At 29.9% G+C, this 19,003-nt stretch overlaps 1 protein-coding gene across 1 annotated transcript in view; it reads left to right on the top strand.

Moving 5' to 3' along the window:
- Positions 1 to 314: 314 nt before the first annotated feature.
- Positions 315 to 19,003, top strand: part of LOC111638819 (glutathione synthetase-like) — a 33,854-nt gene continuing 15,165 nt past the window's right edge. The window contains 6 exon segments of the mRNA XM_023384567.1: positions 315 to 434; positions 4,299 to 4,479; positions 5,815 to 5,890; positions 9,354 to 9,484; positions 9,487 to 9,496; positions 17,704 to 17,777. Of these exon segments, the coding sequence (XP_023240335.1) occupies positions 350 to 434; positions 4,299 to 4,479; positions 5,815 to 5,890; positions 9,354 to 9,484; positions 9,487 to 9,496; positions 17,704 to 17,777 (557 nt within the window). The 5' untranslated portion in view covers positions 315 to 349.

The raw sequence follows: 19,003 nt of genomic DNA on the forward strand, positions 1-19,003 counted from the left end.
AATAATCACATTCACAATTCCATTTTGTTTCGAAATACCTAAGTGAGCGGGATTGCAAGCTGAGCGTCATTGCCTAACTTTTCCCTAAAGAAAAAATGTTCGCAGTGTAGATATAAAAAAAGATTTTTATAGGCCTATGTTTTTTTAAGTAGTTTTAGTGCATATATGTACAGTATCTTAAAGAAGAAATATACAATAAATAAATGCATGGACGCAGTTAAAACTTCTTTTAGTTGGCTATAAATGGTCGACTTATTTAAATTAAGACAATTTCGAAAAAAGTAAAATATGTGCGGGGCGCAGTAGGGCGCTGTAAAACATGTGGTTTTGATAACGTAAACATTGTAAAATGGAGGTATATATGAAGACGCGAATTAATGAAGAAGAATTGAGAAATTTATCTCGTAATGCAAAAGATTATGCTTTATTGCATGGTGTGTGTAAAGTATATTTATATTATTTTGTTTTATGCTTTAATACGGGAGTTTCCAACATTTTTCACATATCGATCTTTTTTAAGAAATTTATTTTTCCATCGATCCACTTCAATATTGTATATACAGTGGAACCCCGGTTAACGAACGTAATCCGTTCCACGAGTCCGTTCGTTAACCGAATTGTTCGTTAACCGAAGCAATTTTTCCCATAGAAATTAATGCAAATACGATTAATTCATTCTAGACATCAGTATTTTTGTAATTTTATTTGTAAAATGGGTTTTCTTTAATGAAAATATAGGAAAACGTGCTCATAAACAGTCGATCTAGGTTAAATTTTCGGATAAGGGGAAAGATTTGACGGGTATAAAAAACATCCCACACGATCGTTAAAGTTTTAAAATGACAGATAGCAGAAACAATAGGCTAAATTATGAGCGAAAGACTTATAGGTTTATCAACAATCTCTGATCAGAGTCGATGAACAGGTGTCAAATAAACGCTTCGGAACAAACCTTTCTCGTGACCTGATTTGGTTTCGGTTTTCACCTGGAGACAAAGAAGTAAACAATCGGGAAGCAAGGAATGGGACGCAGGACTAATCATAAGGTGAGATTCAAGGAAAAAATACTATAAAAACCCCGAATCTCAAGGTCAAAACGCAGTTTTCATAAAAATTCTATGGCGATTAATCTGTGTCGTCTTCATCTGGATTAAGCCTGAAGTCGTGCCCGCTAAAATTTGTGTTGTGTCTCGCGGACCGCTCCAGTCGTTGCAGCTCTGTCACCTACCATCGCTTCTGTGACCAAGCGAACCCATCTCGTCCGCTCTGGGGCTACGACTGATCAGCTTGCACTATCGTAGGACCAGCGATACGCCACTCCTCAGTGCCGAGAGAAAATACTGTAGATAAGCCATTTCCAACTACCTCAAATATGTAAGCATCTTCCCGTTCTAATAAACGATTTTCACTGTAAAATACTTGTTATCTTTGTCTCCTCCACCACCACCAACGTACAAATGGACCCTAGATCATCACCGACACACGATTAAATGACTTTCCCTAAAAGTCGGCAAGCTTACAAATTTGACACAAAAAGCCGTTAAGTTCGTTATCCAAATTTTGTTCGTTATCCGAGACAAAATTTTTGCAAAATAATAGTTCGTTAACCGATTTGGTCGTTAACCAGGACGTTCGTTAACTGGGGTTCTACTGTATATTACATATACAATATTATATATTTATTATATATTATATAACATTATATGCAATATTATGAAATATATATCCAACAAGCTATCTTCCTACATTTACTTGAGTGCGAAAAAAATGTGTAAAATTTTTAATATTTTAAAATAATTTTTTATATTTGCAAAGTTTTATCGCCCACCTCAAACTTTCATTGACCCCTAAAACCGTGGTCACACCATGCGATTTCCAGCTGCCCAGGTGACTGCAACTGCAACAAGCATGAGTCACACGTGTCTTCTTGTGGTCACACATTGTTCGCTGGCGTTGCAACTTGGAAACACGTGAACCTATAATAAACCAATAAAATTACAGTAGCTTGTTTTAGACTTCTTTCGTGAGTTTAGCTATATTTAAAACAATATTGTCGTCACCAAACTAAAAACAATCAACATTTTATATCCAGAAATCTAAAAATGGTACTTACAATCAATGCCAAGACTTTTGCTTATCTTACCTACGCTTTTTTATCCTTTCTCCAATAAAACAAAGAATTAAAATACCATGGGCATTCGTGAGACTGAATTAGCTCGATTAATCTTGATTCTGTTAAACTATCCATCATCTTGCTTTCCACCATTATTTTCTAACTATGTGGTATTTTCAAATGTTGCAACCATATGAGGTGGCAAATAGACATTTGCTGATTGGATGCACATTTGCAATCAGCATGAGTAGAACAAACTTTTTGTTTCTAGTTGAGGTTGCAGTTATGCCAGTTTTCAAAGGGGGTTTACTAGTTAACAAGAACAGCCATCGCGGTTGCAGTTGCCTGTGTGGCTGGAAATTGCATGGTGTGACCACGGCTTAAGGGGTTAACTTGGTGCTTCTCACAGTTGGATCTGTAATGCTGTTACTCAAGGGTGAGGGCCAGCTCACTGGACATATTTTCATATTCTAAATGATTTTTCTCAAGAAATTTTGCTAAGATCAGGAAGCTTTTTGTGAATAATACACATTTTAATATTTATTTTCCTATACGAGGTACTTCAGTTAGAATACATTAAAAATAATTTTGATATAGAAATAGTAAATTGATATCTGACCAGATTAATTAGATTGATAAAAACAGAAATATGATATCTGAAATTATTGTTAAACTTAAATTTCTTTTCAAGTTCTGATTCTGTTTAGTCTGCAGTTTTAAAATTGCATTGTTTGCAGATTGTTATTATATGGTATCTGTAGATTGGTGCAATAAGCTACATGTTACACTCTTGGATGCTATTTTCCTATTCTTTTTTGGGCAATATGCACACTTTCATCTTGATACTGATGTTGTCTGTGGATGTCTGATGTTGTTTGGTTTCTTTCTCAACACTTCCAGGATTCTCATACAGAGATCCTCACTCTCGTTGTCTGCGAGGAAGGACCCTACATTTTCTTCCTCAGACTCCTCATCAAGCCATTTTAGAAACATTTCATCATGTTTTATGAAAGTACATACATACAATATCACTTCACAATTAGAATTGTACCAATTTGAATGTGAAAAAAAGACAGCATTACTCATGAGTGAGTGATCTAATTTTTTCAATCTTCAGCAGATTGCTTCAAAATTTAAAATATTGTACAATGGAGTTTAAGTTCATTTGTTGCCCAGGCTGTAAATTCTTTGTGATTGAGATGTACTTCAGATATATACTTCTAAAGTAATTTGTTTTATCAGAAGATAACAATGTATGCTTCTCATCTATCTTTCCCATATCTTAAATATAGTAATCTATCAAAATATTAGTTATGAAGACTTTTATAATCAAAGTGATAAAAGTGCATTTGTAATTATACTAAGATAATGCTTATAGCCTTTCAAAACAAAGTCAAAACTAATACACATAATCTTGATTGCATCAAGTGTGACTTTATATAGTATTGTAAATATAGATTATTTTCTAGTTCTTTCTAGTTTATAGACTTTACAGAGATGTGATTTTAACATCATTGATTTGTATGGGGCTGAAAAGAAAAGAAGATTGGCCATTTTGAGTGACTTAAGAGAGGGTGTAATGTTTTAGAGCCAGGATGGGCAACCGTTTTCTATGTAAGAGCCGCATTTCAAAAAACTTTTGAACTAAAGCGGGCCACATACAAGAGAAAGGGGAGAGAAAAGGAGTAAATCAAAATTATTTATTCATATATAATTATAAATTAGCATAGATATACTTAATTTAGCTTCTGGAATTGATGTAAATGTAATATATCAGAAATATTTGGTTAAATATTAGTCACTGCTAGTTTAAATTAGTTTCGATGTGTCTGTTAGCTAGTTTCTTGTTTTAATTTTTTACTAAATTCATTGCAGAAAAAGTATTCACGTACATAGAAAATAACATTTGAATTTTTGCTGCATACTTCCTTAAGCTGAGAAATTGATATATTTATTCATATTTTATGCAATGTGGGCTGCAGGTTGCCCATCCCTGTTTTAGAGGATGACTTCAGGCAAGTCTGAGTGAAAGAAGCCTGGTTAAATTATTCTTAAATAATTTATATTTACATATATCACTATATATATTAATTTATCTAATATTTATGTTTTATTTATAACACACAGTTTATAAAATATTTGAAAATAAATATATTTTTCTACTGTTTAATATTTATTTTTACAGGAATAGGTATGCATGTTAAAGATATACCATTAGATGCAGTTGTTCCTTTATCTTGTACACTTTTACCATCACCTTTTCCTGCATATTGGTTTGATTATGCTAAAAGCATTCAAATTGATTTAAATGCTGTAATTCATAATGTGGCTTATGATGATGAATTTTTAATAAAAAGTCTTAAAAGGTAAGATTTAAAAAATAAATAATTTATTACAGTATACATAAAAGCATGAACTTTTTAGTAATGTAAATATAGATGCATTTTTATAACTTGTATTATAACCTCAACAAATAAGATTGTAGCATAGGATTTAATTATATTTATGTATACCACACAACTCATGTTTCAAACTTGATAGTCATTTCTTTGATCAGATGAGAAGTGATCATATGTATCCCATTACTAGGACAGTTTGCAGAACTTAGTGTAAATTTTATAGAATTACCAGTCTTAGAGAAGTTTGAATATATCATTACAGCTTTTAGATACATTTATCATGAATTCCTATAGAAGGTGTTGGTTGTTTACAAACAATTGATGAATGCACATATTGTTTTGCGTGTCTAGGAACAATATTTGTTTCAATTTCTTTTTCATAAGTTGTCTGACTACAGTAAGATTTGCAATTAAGATATTTATGCTTCCATTTTATTTATTTTTTTGTTACTTCAAAACTGACTTTTGCATTTATTAATTTATTACTTGAATTTCTAAATCTTAAAAAAAATGATGTTTAAATAGAACATAATAAGCAATTGTTAATAAATTTTGAATTCTGTTCAATTCTGTTGCAATTATGACTGCACATAGACTATTTATAGACTTCCAGATTATCCACATATATATAACTTTTCTAAATTGTTAAAAAAAAGACAATTTAGAAAAGTTATATATATGCGGATAGTCTGGAAGATAGTCATGTGAAATTTTCATAATTCGTCTGAGATCAATGGAGTAAATTTGAAATTGATTTGCTCCTGTACATCATACTTTTTCTGTGAGCAACAGAGTCCTGCCAGTCATTATCTAACTCCTTTCAGGGAAAAATTTTTTAATTGAAATAATGTGACTTCTGTGCATTAGAAATGTTTGCATCAGAAGCTTTTATATAGTTAATCAGGACCTCTTGTCCCTAAGATTTCTATATTTGGTCTTGACTTTTATTTATCCAACTCCATTCTTGAGATTAAGGAAGGACAGATGGGCAGACCACAGTGGGAATTTATAGGTCTACAATCTTTTCAAATTGCAACCCAATTAAACTTTACTTGCAATAGTTCAATAATCTTATGTCATAAATTACATCACTTGTTAAATATTTGATTCCTCAATTTCCATGACGTCAGTTTTGCTAACTGATTAAATTTTCTAATTCAGTTGACAAAAATTCATAATGAGAGTAATCTTGCAATAAGCACAATAAGCTTACTCTTAGATGAATAATAGCAATAATTTATTTTGCTTTTATTTTTCATTTGTAATTTATTTGCTTAATCATGTTTAAATTAAATTTTGTAGTACTGTTACAGTGGATGAATTTACTGCAAAATTGTTTGAGATATATCAGACTGTTCTTCAAGAAGGAACAAATCAGGTAAATTGATACTATTTGGGTTATATATATATTCAGTTGGATCAACAGTTTTTTCAAATGAAAGTCATAAATCATTGAAAATATTTGATTTTTTTTAGTCTTTACTAATTATAATAAAGAAAAAACAATAATAATAAATGTAATTATTCCTTCTATGTCTAAATTTTACAAAACAAGAATTTAGTAAAATATTGGGTAAAACTTTACTGAAAAGATACAAAAGATGAACTTTTGATTACTGAAACTTTTAATGAAATTTTACAATTAAAATAATAAAGAAGATTTCAATATTAATAACTAACAGCTCCACAATATCTTTTAACACTGAAACATAGACAAATATCATTCAAGAAGCTGAATTTTTATAAACTTTGAAATATTTTTGGGAAACTGCAATCCTTAATCTTATTCAATTTTAAAGCCAAACGATTGCAGGATTAAATCAGGCTATATTACCAATTCTATTAAAAATTAAATACTGTGTAATTTGGCACTAGAAGTAGGTGTTTGGTACCATCTTTTATTAAATTTAATAATTACAATTAAATTAATATTTACTAAATAACTTAGAAAATACCTACATATAGTGCCAAATTATTCATTATTTAATTATTAATAGTATCTGTAATATAGCCCAATTTAATATGTCAATTGTTTAGCTTAAATAAAACTATCAGGCTTAGAGATGTTTATATGTGTATTATTCAATTTTGGTTTCAAAGAACATCAACAGACTTTTTGCTGGAATTTATACAATCATTTCTTTAAAGAAATGATTGTATAAATATTGATAGTTTTATAACATATAGTTTAAAAACAATAACACAAACATTTATTACAAAGTTTTAGAAGAAAAAAATACATTTCTCACTAGACTATATATATACATGAGTCCATATCTTCTATCCCTTCACACGCTTATTGTAGAGGCATTAACAAGTCTACGGCAGAACCATCCTTTTATTTGAGGCTACTGTCTGCCAACAAATGTAAAAAAGTTAAAAAGTCCTCTAGCAGTATCACACACAATTCATAAATATTAATAATTACATTAACAAAAATTGCCGGGACAAATTCATGATTCTTGTTATATTATGAAGTGAAAATGAAAAAACAAATCAAATTATCACTCTTCTAATATCAAAGACTATTATGGAGATATGCATAATATGATTTAATAATTTAGGAAGTAATTACGTTTATTGGATGTAGTAATCTAAATTTCTTTGAAAAGATTTTTGAGTATATTAATACAGTATACAGTACATTTTGGTTACTTTGGATGTCGGTCAATTGAGACATATGTTGAAAGACAAAACAAAAAAAAAAAGACAATATAAGGCAAATTTACTTTGTTTATGTGGGACATACTGCTGCTTTATCGGGACAGCTTACACTTGCATTAAATCGTTGACAGCTGTGAGAGCACACAGCAGTGTAGTTATGGGGTATTTCTAGATGTCTCGTAAAGAATTTTTATACATTGATAAAAATCTTTCATGTTGCAATGAAAGCGAAGATCATATAAAAGCAATTATTGAACAAGTTGTTTTGGAAAAACACCTAAAAAGTAAAGATGATGTGATGGAGACTTCTCATCAAGACTTGGTGTCTCAGAAAAGAAGCCAGAAAATTTATTCCTGAACTAAGATGATATTTTATGCAAGATGGAAATGAAGGATATCCCATTTCTGTGATGCATACCAGTGCTGATTTTATCCACTTGCAAAGTATAAAGAAATTGCATTCAGGAAACACTTGATGAATTTCTGCAAAACTAATTGTTCTTTTTTTGTTTAATGATTATATATTAATGTTTTTTTAACTTAAATTTATTTACACACACACACACATATGTATATATATATATATGGTACAGTACATATGTTCAGCACATTATAATGTGAGAAGCCGGGGGTTCCCCCATGTCACTTAATCAGCTACAGGTCAGCGAGACCTTATGTTGTCTGTTGGATGGCTAGGAGTTTATCGGAAACCTGCAACTTCTGACTTGTGGCTTCCAGTCAGGAACTGACACCAGTTAGGATAATGCTAAATCGCATCCTAACTAGCGATTCTTAAATTAATGTATGTAGGAGGGTCTTTAAATCGAACAAGTGGGGAGCACTGTGGGAAGTCGATAAGATGTAATAGACAGGTAGACAGGTTTAATGAAACAAATAAAAGTTTAATATATTCTAAATCTAAGATATACATAAGGATACAAAAAAAGGGATTAAAGTATGGTGATAAATGAAAGATATTAGATTGTTCAACCACGGTGCAACTATTCTATGTCTTATGCCACGTGGGCAGGCCTAATTTCTCAAATGCAGGAGAGAGAGTTTATACATTTCTAACAAAATACCTCTAATCTATTTCTAACAAAATACCTCTAATTATGGAGGTCAATGTCTTCCCTTTTTGTATGGTGAGTCACTGCTGATAACAGCTGTGTAGAATCGAATTTTAAATTTTTTTTACTACCTGTACTCACTAATAATGGAAAAACGGTTTTCCTAAGATCCTGAATTCAAAAATATATTGTTAATGTTTAATTATATATATAGTTTTATAGTTATAAAACATTTATATTAGGTAGTATCCACAATGTTTTATATTTTGTTATTTATAGTCTCCCAAGCTACAAATATATGATGCAGGTATGTTTGCCAAGTGATAGAAGTTATGTAGACGGAATTTTGTCTACATTGAATATGCATACAGAGAATTAAAATGTGACATATATCATATATTTTTGTATATGAAAGAGCTCAAATATTTCCACTTTTTATGATTGGAGGAAATTACTTGGCTGAAATTCATTATTGATTACTTGAAAGTAACTTATAGAATGAGATAGACTGCATTTTATGATTTGCTCCCAAAGTATCATAATACTTGAAATTGCATATCTTTTGTTTACTTTAACATATTATTGAAACTTTCTAACAGCTATCTTGCAGAATATGAAGCATTTTCCATGCCAAACTTCACATTTTCTGACTTTAAGCTATCCAGGATCATAACAAAGAAAATGAAACAAAAAGATGATTCTGTGCTAACTGAAAGCTTTTCTAGATCTAGAAACTTTTAAGTTGTAAGAATTATTTATTAAAAGACACACAGATTTTATAGGATTTTGTAAAATTTATGGATGATATATATTTTAATTCATTTTATTAAAAAAACTATGGATAGTTATAATGAATAATGATTCATTAAAACTAATAATTTGATTAGGCTATTATAAATGTATAAGGTAATTTTATGTTGACGATGATAAATAAATGCACTTAAAATCAGTTATTTCTTTTTTAAATAAAAATATAAATTTTTTAAAAAGTACTTGCATATTAAATAAAAATATGGAAAAATTTATTTTTTAAATTTTATCATAACATAAATAAATATTTAATAAAACAATATTTTAAACCTATTTTTTAATTTTATTTTAATGTAGGGCATTAGTCTTGGATTACTTCGTTCCGATTATTTATTGAATATGAAAGAGAATGAAAAAGATTTAGGATTGAAACAAGTGGAAATAAATACTATTGCTTCTAGTTTTGGTGGATTATGCCCAAAACTACAAACACTCCATCAGTAGGTAACATTAATTTTAAAAAGTAATAAATATAAGAATACATTTTGATATATATTTATTGATTATATTCTGAAAAAAAATATATCTATATATAGTATGGAAGTAATTTTTATATAAACAAAATATTTGAACACTAAATTGTAAATTCAAACAATGGTATTTTTTTAATGAGATAATACTCTGCTACAGACTTAATACAATATATACATTGCTGTTCATTGAAATTACAATACCATAAAGAAAACATCAGATTGGATTGAAATTTTATAGCCAAATAAGTCATATTGGTAGAGATGCAAATGAATACAATCTCAGCACACCCAGATTTGGTGCTTGTGCAAAGCTAGCTGAAACATGACTCCATAGGTATAAAAGACAGTTCAACAAACAAAATTCCAAACAGTCTGTCAGTGAAATTGACTGTAATAGTGCTGCTAGTGTTCAGCCATGCCATGTTGCTGAAGGAGAGAATATTATGTGCATTTGATAGTGTTTGAAAGAGGAAAGAATTGTTGGAATGAGAGGAGTTCTGTTATATGGTATTGTTGCATGTGTTCAGCAAAAACTAGTACAGTTATATATGCATGGTTAGAATGAACAGTAGAAGATTTTACACAGCATTGTGAAGGATCTTGAGTTTCAATGTCCCTGTCTAAAAGGGAAAGCAGTCACTTGTAATATGTGGTGGTGACAAATCAGACAGTGATATCCACAGCATGGATACAGCAATGGAGGATGATAAAATGTCAGGATATCTTTGCTAGTATTGTTCACTGCTAATTGCTGCAGAAATGGTCCATAGCTTGTGACTTCCTTTGACGCTACATCATAGACATGAGAGGCTTTAATGTTGCCAAGAATGAAGACACTGGATTGCCAAATGGAAGTGAATTGTGTTTTTCAAGAATCTATTTCAATCATCTGATGCATCATGACAGTCAGACTCTTGCTCACAGATATTGCAGAGATTTTACTCCTGAACTTTTACTACTGTAATTTACTGTGGGTATTTTACAGTATTTACTAGCCCTATCCCCAGTGTGATTGTTTGGGATGCTATTGAATTTCATTCAATCACTCAGATTCTACATATTGCATGTATCATGAACATTCAGCAGTATATCAAGGACATCTTGGAACTGAAGTCCTCTTCCTTTTTGTAAATCCCTGATGGCTCTTTGAAAAGGACAATGCTTGTCCTTATTACCTGTATTTTTTAAGACCTACATTCTCACTATGTTCAATGTCTTCTTTGATCTGCTCATTAACACACATTTTATAGGTGATAATTAGGTTAAGGTTAAAAGATGTTTTATGTGTAGAGTGTTGTTTAAAATAAAGTTTTTAATAAACATCAGTGTCTATGTGGAAGATAGAACAATTATGATATACAGAGAAAACTATTTGTGCCTGATTATGTTAGTAGACTTTACAAGTATTAAATATTAAGGGCTTATTTGGTCTAATCATCATTACAGTGTGCGATATCAATACACAAAGATTGTCCTGTCTGCCATCACCTACAGCCATCACTGACAAATTGTGGATACATGTAGATGCTGTATAGAACAATATTCCTCAGACTTATATCCAGAATGTCTATTGCTCAATAGTGCACTGTATACAGACAGTTATACCCATGGGTACATAATATAGTAACATTAGTTCGTTATTCTACACTTATCGTTTACTCTACACTTATTACACTGATCATTTATATCTTGTATTACAAGTAATCTCACAAATAAATTTAATGGCTATAACCCAAGTCTTTAGTGGTTGTTGCAATTTCAGTGAACAGCAGTGTATATTTAAAAATAAGAATTCAACTTTTGCAATATGAAATATTTTGTAAAGAAGTAATAAATTATTAGAAATCTCACTGTTTGATTGGGATTGAAATATTAAATGATTATGAAAGAAATAATTTTTCATAAAATAATATTTTGTTTCATTTAAAATGGCCGAAGCTAATTTACATAATGAAAATATAATGAATACAAAAAATTTTTGTCTTTACAATCTGCCATTTCAGTTACCATTGACAACCTTTTATTTGAGGCTATGCCTCTGTAAAATTATAATAATAAAAATATAATGATAAATACTGTATATCATTATATTTTTATTATGTAACTTACTGTTGGTCATTTCAAATTAACTATGTGTTTTAATTTATGGTATCATTGCCAGTAAATGTTTTTAAACCAATTTACATTTTTTATAAAGGCATAGCCTCAAATGAAAGGTCATCTCTGTAAGTGAAGATATGTTTTTTTGGTTGTCGATAGTGACTGAAATGGCAGATTTTGAAGACAAAAATTTTTTGTATTTTTCATTTTATTTTTAATATTTTGTTTTCTTCATTCCATGTACCATTCTTTTATGAAATTTGAGTTTTATAATGATTAAACTGAGCTTAAATACCTAGAGAGGAGGCCACTATATAGCATAGCACCTCTTAGTGAGGAAAATTGTAGTAGTAGTGGCCACCATGTTTTCGAATGTCAAGGAAAGGAAATAGCAGTTGGTTTCAGTCTTGAGAAGACTGTGTTAGTTTCCTAATATTTATATGTTTATTTATATATTTATTAAATCTCATACACTTGCATTTTAATCAGGCCTATTGTGTGTGTAACATATAATTGTACAAATCATAGCAATAAAACTTTTCGTATTTCTTATTTTAAATAAGTAATATTCATTTTACAATGACAGCTTTAATTACTTTTTTGATAGTGCCATTAGAGCAGTGATATTCAACGTTTTTCTTCATGTACTCTGAGATTCCCCAAGGTTATTAGTACATAATTCAAAGGATTCAGTTGACCCATAAATAAATAAAATCCATGTATCCTCTTACATGTCCCTACGGTATGCATATCCCAGGATTCATCACTGCATTAGAGAGTATTAATAATTTTTTAAAAAAGTTATTTATACATATTCTCTCTTAAGATAAAAAATTGACTAAGAAATGGGTGACTGCCATGAAAACAATAATGACCAAATTAACTGTATTCATTTTGAATGGCTTGTGGGTCTACAAGAAGTTGAATTACTTTGTGCTAATCATCAGAAAGAAGCACATTCAGTGGGAATGCCAGAAAATGAAAGTGTACCTAGCTGCTCAGACATTAAGTCAGTCAGTTGTGAAACATGGCAATAGAAACTTCAGTTGTCTTCAAATATGGCAGTTTAACAGCCTCTCTTGGTATTGTAGCTCTCTGGATTAAACATAAAGTAAAATTTAAATAAATAAACTATTAAAAAAGAAGTAAAGCAATATTTTCAAATTATTGCATATAATTTAAAATGCTTTGCTTTCTTTGGAGAAAATTATCAAATTATACAAAAGTAATTTTTAATCNTGATTCTATTTGACAACACATATATTACTTGTGAATAGTTTTTTCCACGACAAAAAATAAACCAATGGATCAGTTAAGAGATGAAGATCTGACTAGTGTATTATATTGAAAATTTTACCTAACTGTTAATATGAGTTAATGGAGACAATGAAAACATTATAGTGCAATAAGGTATTGTATATCTGAAGAGCTAGCTACATGAAAAGTTGACCATCACTGTATACACTAAAGTTGGCAAATATGCTATTTTATGACAGTCATAATTCCAACAATAATTTTTTCACAAAAAAATTAATAAGTGTCTCATTAATATACATAGAAATTTTATTTATAATTTAATTTTATTTAATTTAATAATTAAAGCATTGTCAGGAGCTTAATGAAGTTATAATTAAAGATTAAAAAATATGGAAAAACTTATTTTTTCCACTTTGGAGTGAGAAATCAGGCTTAATCTTGAATTTGACCCATTATTTATTTGGTTTGACATCCCTGCTTTAGAATGTTGCTGACATTGTATCAAAAAGTACAGAAATATTCCCATATTGAAATAAAAACTAATGACCATATTTTAATGTTTTATTTTTTTAAATTTAACATGATACTATTTTTTTTTTTTCAGTGCTGTTTTGCTGTTTATTGTTGAAGAAATAACATATAATATTTGTGATCAGAGGGCTTTAGAATTTTGTATTTCTGAAAAATATAGCCATAAAGTTGTGGTGCTAAGACGTAAATTTTCGGAACTATACAATACAGTCAGTATTAAGAATGGGAAGTTATTTGTGTGAGTAATTTATACAAATATAAATTCTTGAATTGTACATAATTTTCAATTGGCAATAGTCCAAGTTTCTAATTATACTTATCTGACATTCTCAGATAAGTATACTTATCTGAGAATGTCATTATACTTATCTGACATTCTCAGATAAGTATAATTATCTGAGAATGTCAGATAATTATACTCAAAATTTATCTCAGTAATAATATTCCCTACATTTTATTTTACAATAAACTGAAATAAAATATGCTAATTTTTCTTTACAAGTATATTTGTTTCAATGTTTTCATACTCTGATGAAAATTAATATTCTCATAATTCTCACAACAATCTCAAAATGTTCAATATAACACAGTAGAATGTCAATTATCCAAACAGTTGATTAATTGCAATCATAATCATAAATTGAGTACCTAATTTCTAGAATTAGAAGTTTTTATGTAAAAACAATTGTCACCAATCTTCTGTAGGCCTGCTATTGAACTATCTTGTTATCAATACTAATGTTAGGTTTTATTTATTACAGTACAAATAGAAAAGCATGATAAATGAGTCATAGGTTTCTAATACATCAAATACTTCACTGTACCTATACACAGCAAAGTACTTAATGTATTAAAAGTAGCATTGAAATGGTTGTAAATGTGACCTAAATCTGAATTTTTTCAATTCAGATTTAGTGACAATAAGGGATTTAGGAGAATTGACAATAAGGGATTTAGGAGAATTGAACAGAAAAACTATGTAAAACAAAGTTTCAAAAAAAAAAACTGTAATAAATAATTTTTATGTGAATATTTGCTTTATTTAATATTAATTTTACTATTAATATACTTTTTATTTTGGATTTAAAGTTTCATCACGATGTTGTAAATTGCAATGAAAGATGAGTGCTTGTTTTTAATAAATTAGACAATTGTTCTTGTTATTTTTTATTTAATTATGTATTGATAATATAAGTAATGTCATAGGCAAAAAAAAATAACTCCACTTAATATAACATTCCTTTAAAAGAACATAAAAACACAAATAATAAAAAATTATACGTTAGACTTTATAAAAAAACATATAAAGATATATATGTATAAAAACAAAAGAATTGTTTTGAATACAGAGATACACACTGACACACTTATTTAATTTTTGTCTTGTTTTGGTTGCTATGCCTTGACTCTGGTCTGGCACAGTGCACAGCAACTGGTGTCAACTGAGTATAACTCATTAAACCCAATGTAATAATAATAATAGACTTGGACTTACCAAATCCAAAAAGACCAGGAAAACCAGGTCTTCCCAAACGCTAATTAAATCCCAAAGATACACAAAATCAAGAGACACTAAACGTGATAATGTTAATATTTTGTGGTTTGTGAAGAAATCACATCTATGGTCCATGATTGGGATGGTGTATACCCCAGGGAGTTTTAGTTTGTTGGGGTTGTCTTTTCCGTTCTGCAAAATGTCAAATATTGTAGCACATCTTTGGTATGTGATGCTAATATTCTTTTTCTTAGCTATGCCAGTGTATAATGATTTAAGGTAGGGGTTGTATGTAACTGGGATGATAATGGATGGAACCTCATCTGATACTTGGGTAGGGTATAATTCTTGGCATCGGTGCCATGTGCAGATTAATTTGCATGTGACTGTACTGTAGCCATGTTCCTTGGCTATATGTTCAATCTGCCTTAGCTTGGCCTGGAGAACTATCTGCGATGACGAGTGAGTATGGGCCCTCCTAATTAAGGCATTAAAGGCAGCCATCTTATTATGGGGAGGGTCACATGACCCTACAGATATGTTTAGATGTTCCGACCCTAATTTACAGTATACTTCCATGTGGATTGTAGTTTGCTCGAACTTGATGTTGATGTCGAGGAAATGGACCTTGAAATCATGAGCCTGGTGTATCTCAAGGATCAATCCATAGGGCATGATGTCGTTGAATGAACCAAGAAATGCTGATAGGTCCAGCTTTACCTTCCATAAGATGAGAATATCGTTGATATACCGTTTATGTAGTATGATGTTGGGTAAATGCTCCAGGATGATGCTAGATTCCAATTGCCTGACCACCAACTCACACAGGTTTCATGCGATGGTGCTACCCATTGGGACGCCCCTCCCTTGGGCGTAAGTACTACCTTTGAATTGGAACAAGGAATAATAAACTTTCTACAAACCTATAACCAGCGTGAAATATGTTCAATTGCTTAGGCTAAGCAATTGAACATATTTCATGCTGGTTATAGGTTTGTAGAAAGTTTATTATTATATTCTTCCGGTGTGTGTTGATTATTTATTTATGGAACAAGGAATTATAACACAAGAGATGCACCAATTCCAGTATTTGCTGGTGCATAGTGCTGTCATTTACAACATTTAAAAATACATCTCTGATGGCACAAAATGTAGGTAGGAGTCTAATAGATGGGTAAAGTGACTTAAAGTCTAAAACTGTTATGAACTCTGGAGGCACTGATATCTCCTTGAGGAGGGATATTAGGTCTACTGGGTTGGTCAGAGCATATGGGTATCCTTCCAAGTGGGGCAAAAGTAGCCTGTGTGAGTTTCTTCAGTTTAATGGTTGGTGCCCAGGCCTTTCGTCCATGGGAGTCCTGTGCCATCTTATTTCAGAAATTTATATCAGAACAACTCTGCAAGAGTAAGAGTTAACAAAACTGTCTAATACCTTTACATCTGAAGCTGGTGTAAGAGGGATGTATTCTTTCCCTTTTACTCTTTAATGCTTATTCTGAAATAATCATTACAAGGGTATTAGGGAGGCATTTCCATCAGGGGCTGTGACAATACACTTATTATAGCATCCAATGAATCAGAACTTGAATATATTATGAAACATCTTGAAACTGAGAGCAGAGAATATGGATTGCTGATTAATGGAAGTAAAATAAAAGTTATGGTAATTGATCATTCTTTGAGACAGACTAAGGTGGTGAATGAATTTGTTTATCTTGGATCACTTCTTACAAATAAAGTAGGATGCAGTAATGAAATTAAATGCAGAATTTGCCTTGCTCATAATGCAAATTATGAGCAAGGCAATTATTTATTACTTAATTAGGCAATTAATTATTACCTCTAAATTATTTAGAATTTGGAAAGATTCTGCAATCACTATTTTTAATAGTCTAAAGCTTATAAGAACACTTATTTTTCCAATTGCCACTTAAGCCTCTGAAACCTGGACCATAAATGCCACTTCTCGGAAGAAACTTGATTCCTTTGAAATACAGACATGCAGAAGAATGCTGAGAATCTCTTGGACAAAGCACCAAACAAATTGCTCCATCCTAAATCAACTGAAAATCACAACATGCCTTACCACTTAAATATACCAAACCTACCTTTGTTTCTTGGGACATATTTCCAGATGCAAAAATGGATATGAGAAACAAATTCTAGAAGGGAAGATCAATGGCAAATGCCCTAGAGGCAGATGTCGGATTAAGTGGGCAGACCAAGTAATGATGATTACAGGACATACAATGTATGAAGCCATCCAAATGGCACAACACTGTGAGCAGTGGAATGATACAATTAAAGCCATTAATTATCCTCTGAAAGGCATAGGACTAAGGAGAAAGAATATTAATCACTTAACATTAATATTTCTTCATTATTTATTATAATATATTATGTGATATTTATTTTATAACTGTAGAATGGCCTTCTAAGTGTAAGGAAATTATCTGGTGGAATAAATAAAATAATTGTATTAGTTCAAATATTTCTTTCAAACTTATGTTTGTAAAGTAAAAAGTCTAAAATTATTTGGAAATTATCTAGTCAGATCTTTCAGCAATGTTGTATTATAAAGTAAAATGTAAAAATAAATTTATTAATAACTTTTAAATATTTAAAAATTGTAAGGAAATAAATTATGATTAATTTATGTAATTACATTATATGTTTTATAATATATATGTGTATTTAATAAATAATAATACATAATTTTTAAATAAATAAATATATTATATACTCTGTATATGTTCATAATCTGTATTTTAATATTTTTGCAATTTTGTAGCTTCCATGTAATCCAGCAACAGAAGAGCTAGCTAAGGGATTTTATTTAGCCTGGGAAACATATGGAAATATTAAGTAAAGTTTTATAGTAATATCTTGTAATTTTTCAAAATATTCAAATATTTAAATATTTCAATTATTATTTTTCATATTTTAAAACTTTAATTTTATTACTGAGTTTCTAAATATAGTTTAATAATCACTTAAAGCTACACATTATAACTTCGTAATCATTTATACAACAAACATTAAATATAAAAATTATTAAATTCAAATTACAACTTCATTTAATTTTTAGATTTTATTTTCAAAGTTTACATTTTGAAAATAAATAACCATTTCATTCCATTTTTTAACCATTTCATTTTCTGAACTGGATGTGTAGTGTTTAACTTTGAAGCTATTGTTAATGCTTGATTGAAGCTTCTGAGTATGAAGAATAAGTTTTGTTTTGTCAAACCGAGGTTGTAATTTGCATTTAATCATATTTCAACAATTAAGTTGTATGTAATGTATTATAATAAAATATTTTTTAAGTAATTTATGATCACTTTGACTTGAGTTTTTACAGTTTAAAAATGAAATCACATACAACACCTTATATCTTATGAACTAATAATATTTTCATCATAAAAGAAAGCAGAATAATGATGTGTTTATTTGTATTTTTTATGGTTAAAAGATTTTAAAAAATGAAAAACGTTGAATTTTTGTAAAAATCCTAATCGTGACATTATTATAAAAATATTTTAAAATTTTATTCTGATATTTGAACAGTAGAAGAAAAATCATGTTGTAAAGCTATTCTGATATATTGTTTTTATTTATGGCATTGTTTAGTTACAGGCCACTTAAAAAGATGTTTTCAACATTATCAAAAATTATTATATAATGAAAAATATCTGAAGAAATGCAAAAATGTGTGTTGATTTTTTTCAATAGAGAATAATTTAAAAAACATATGAATTTTGCAACATGAGTGTAAATAATATATGGAATGCTCTATATATATAAAATATAAATATAATATAATAAGATTATCAGCACAAAACCTTTCTCACTAATTTCTAGCCTTATTAACTGGAGTACAAACGTTTTCGGCCTTCTTAATAGGCCTTCCTCGGGTACACTGTGGAGTGTCGGTTAGAAGAAGTTTAAATGCTGCCAATGTTTACCCAGGTATCGTCTTACCAGTGACGTCATCGTCGATGATAGGTATACGATACCGAGGGCGAAAAATACATACTTTTGGTAAAGAAGGGAGGTGTGCAGATAGGATACTTGCTAAAGTTGGGGAAAAA

The sequence above is a fragment of the Centruroides sculpturatus genome, unplaced genomic scaffold, assembly GCF_000671375.1.
Source record: "Centruroides sculpturatus isolate CEXI.00-Female unplaced genomic scaffold, Cexi_2.0 scaffold948, whole genome shotgun sequence".
NCBI classification, from domain to species: Eukaryota; Metazoa; Arthropoda; class Arachnida; order Scorpiones; family Buthidae; genus Centruroides; species Centruroides sculpturatus.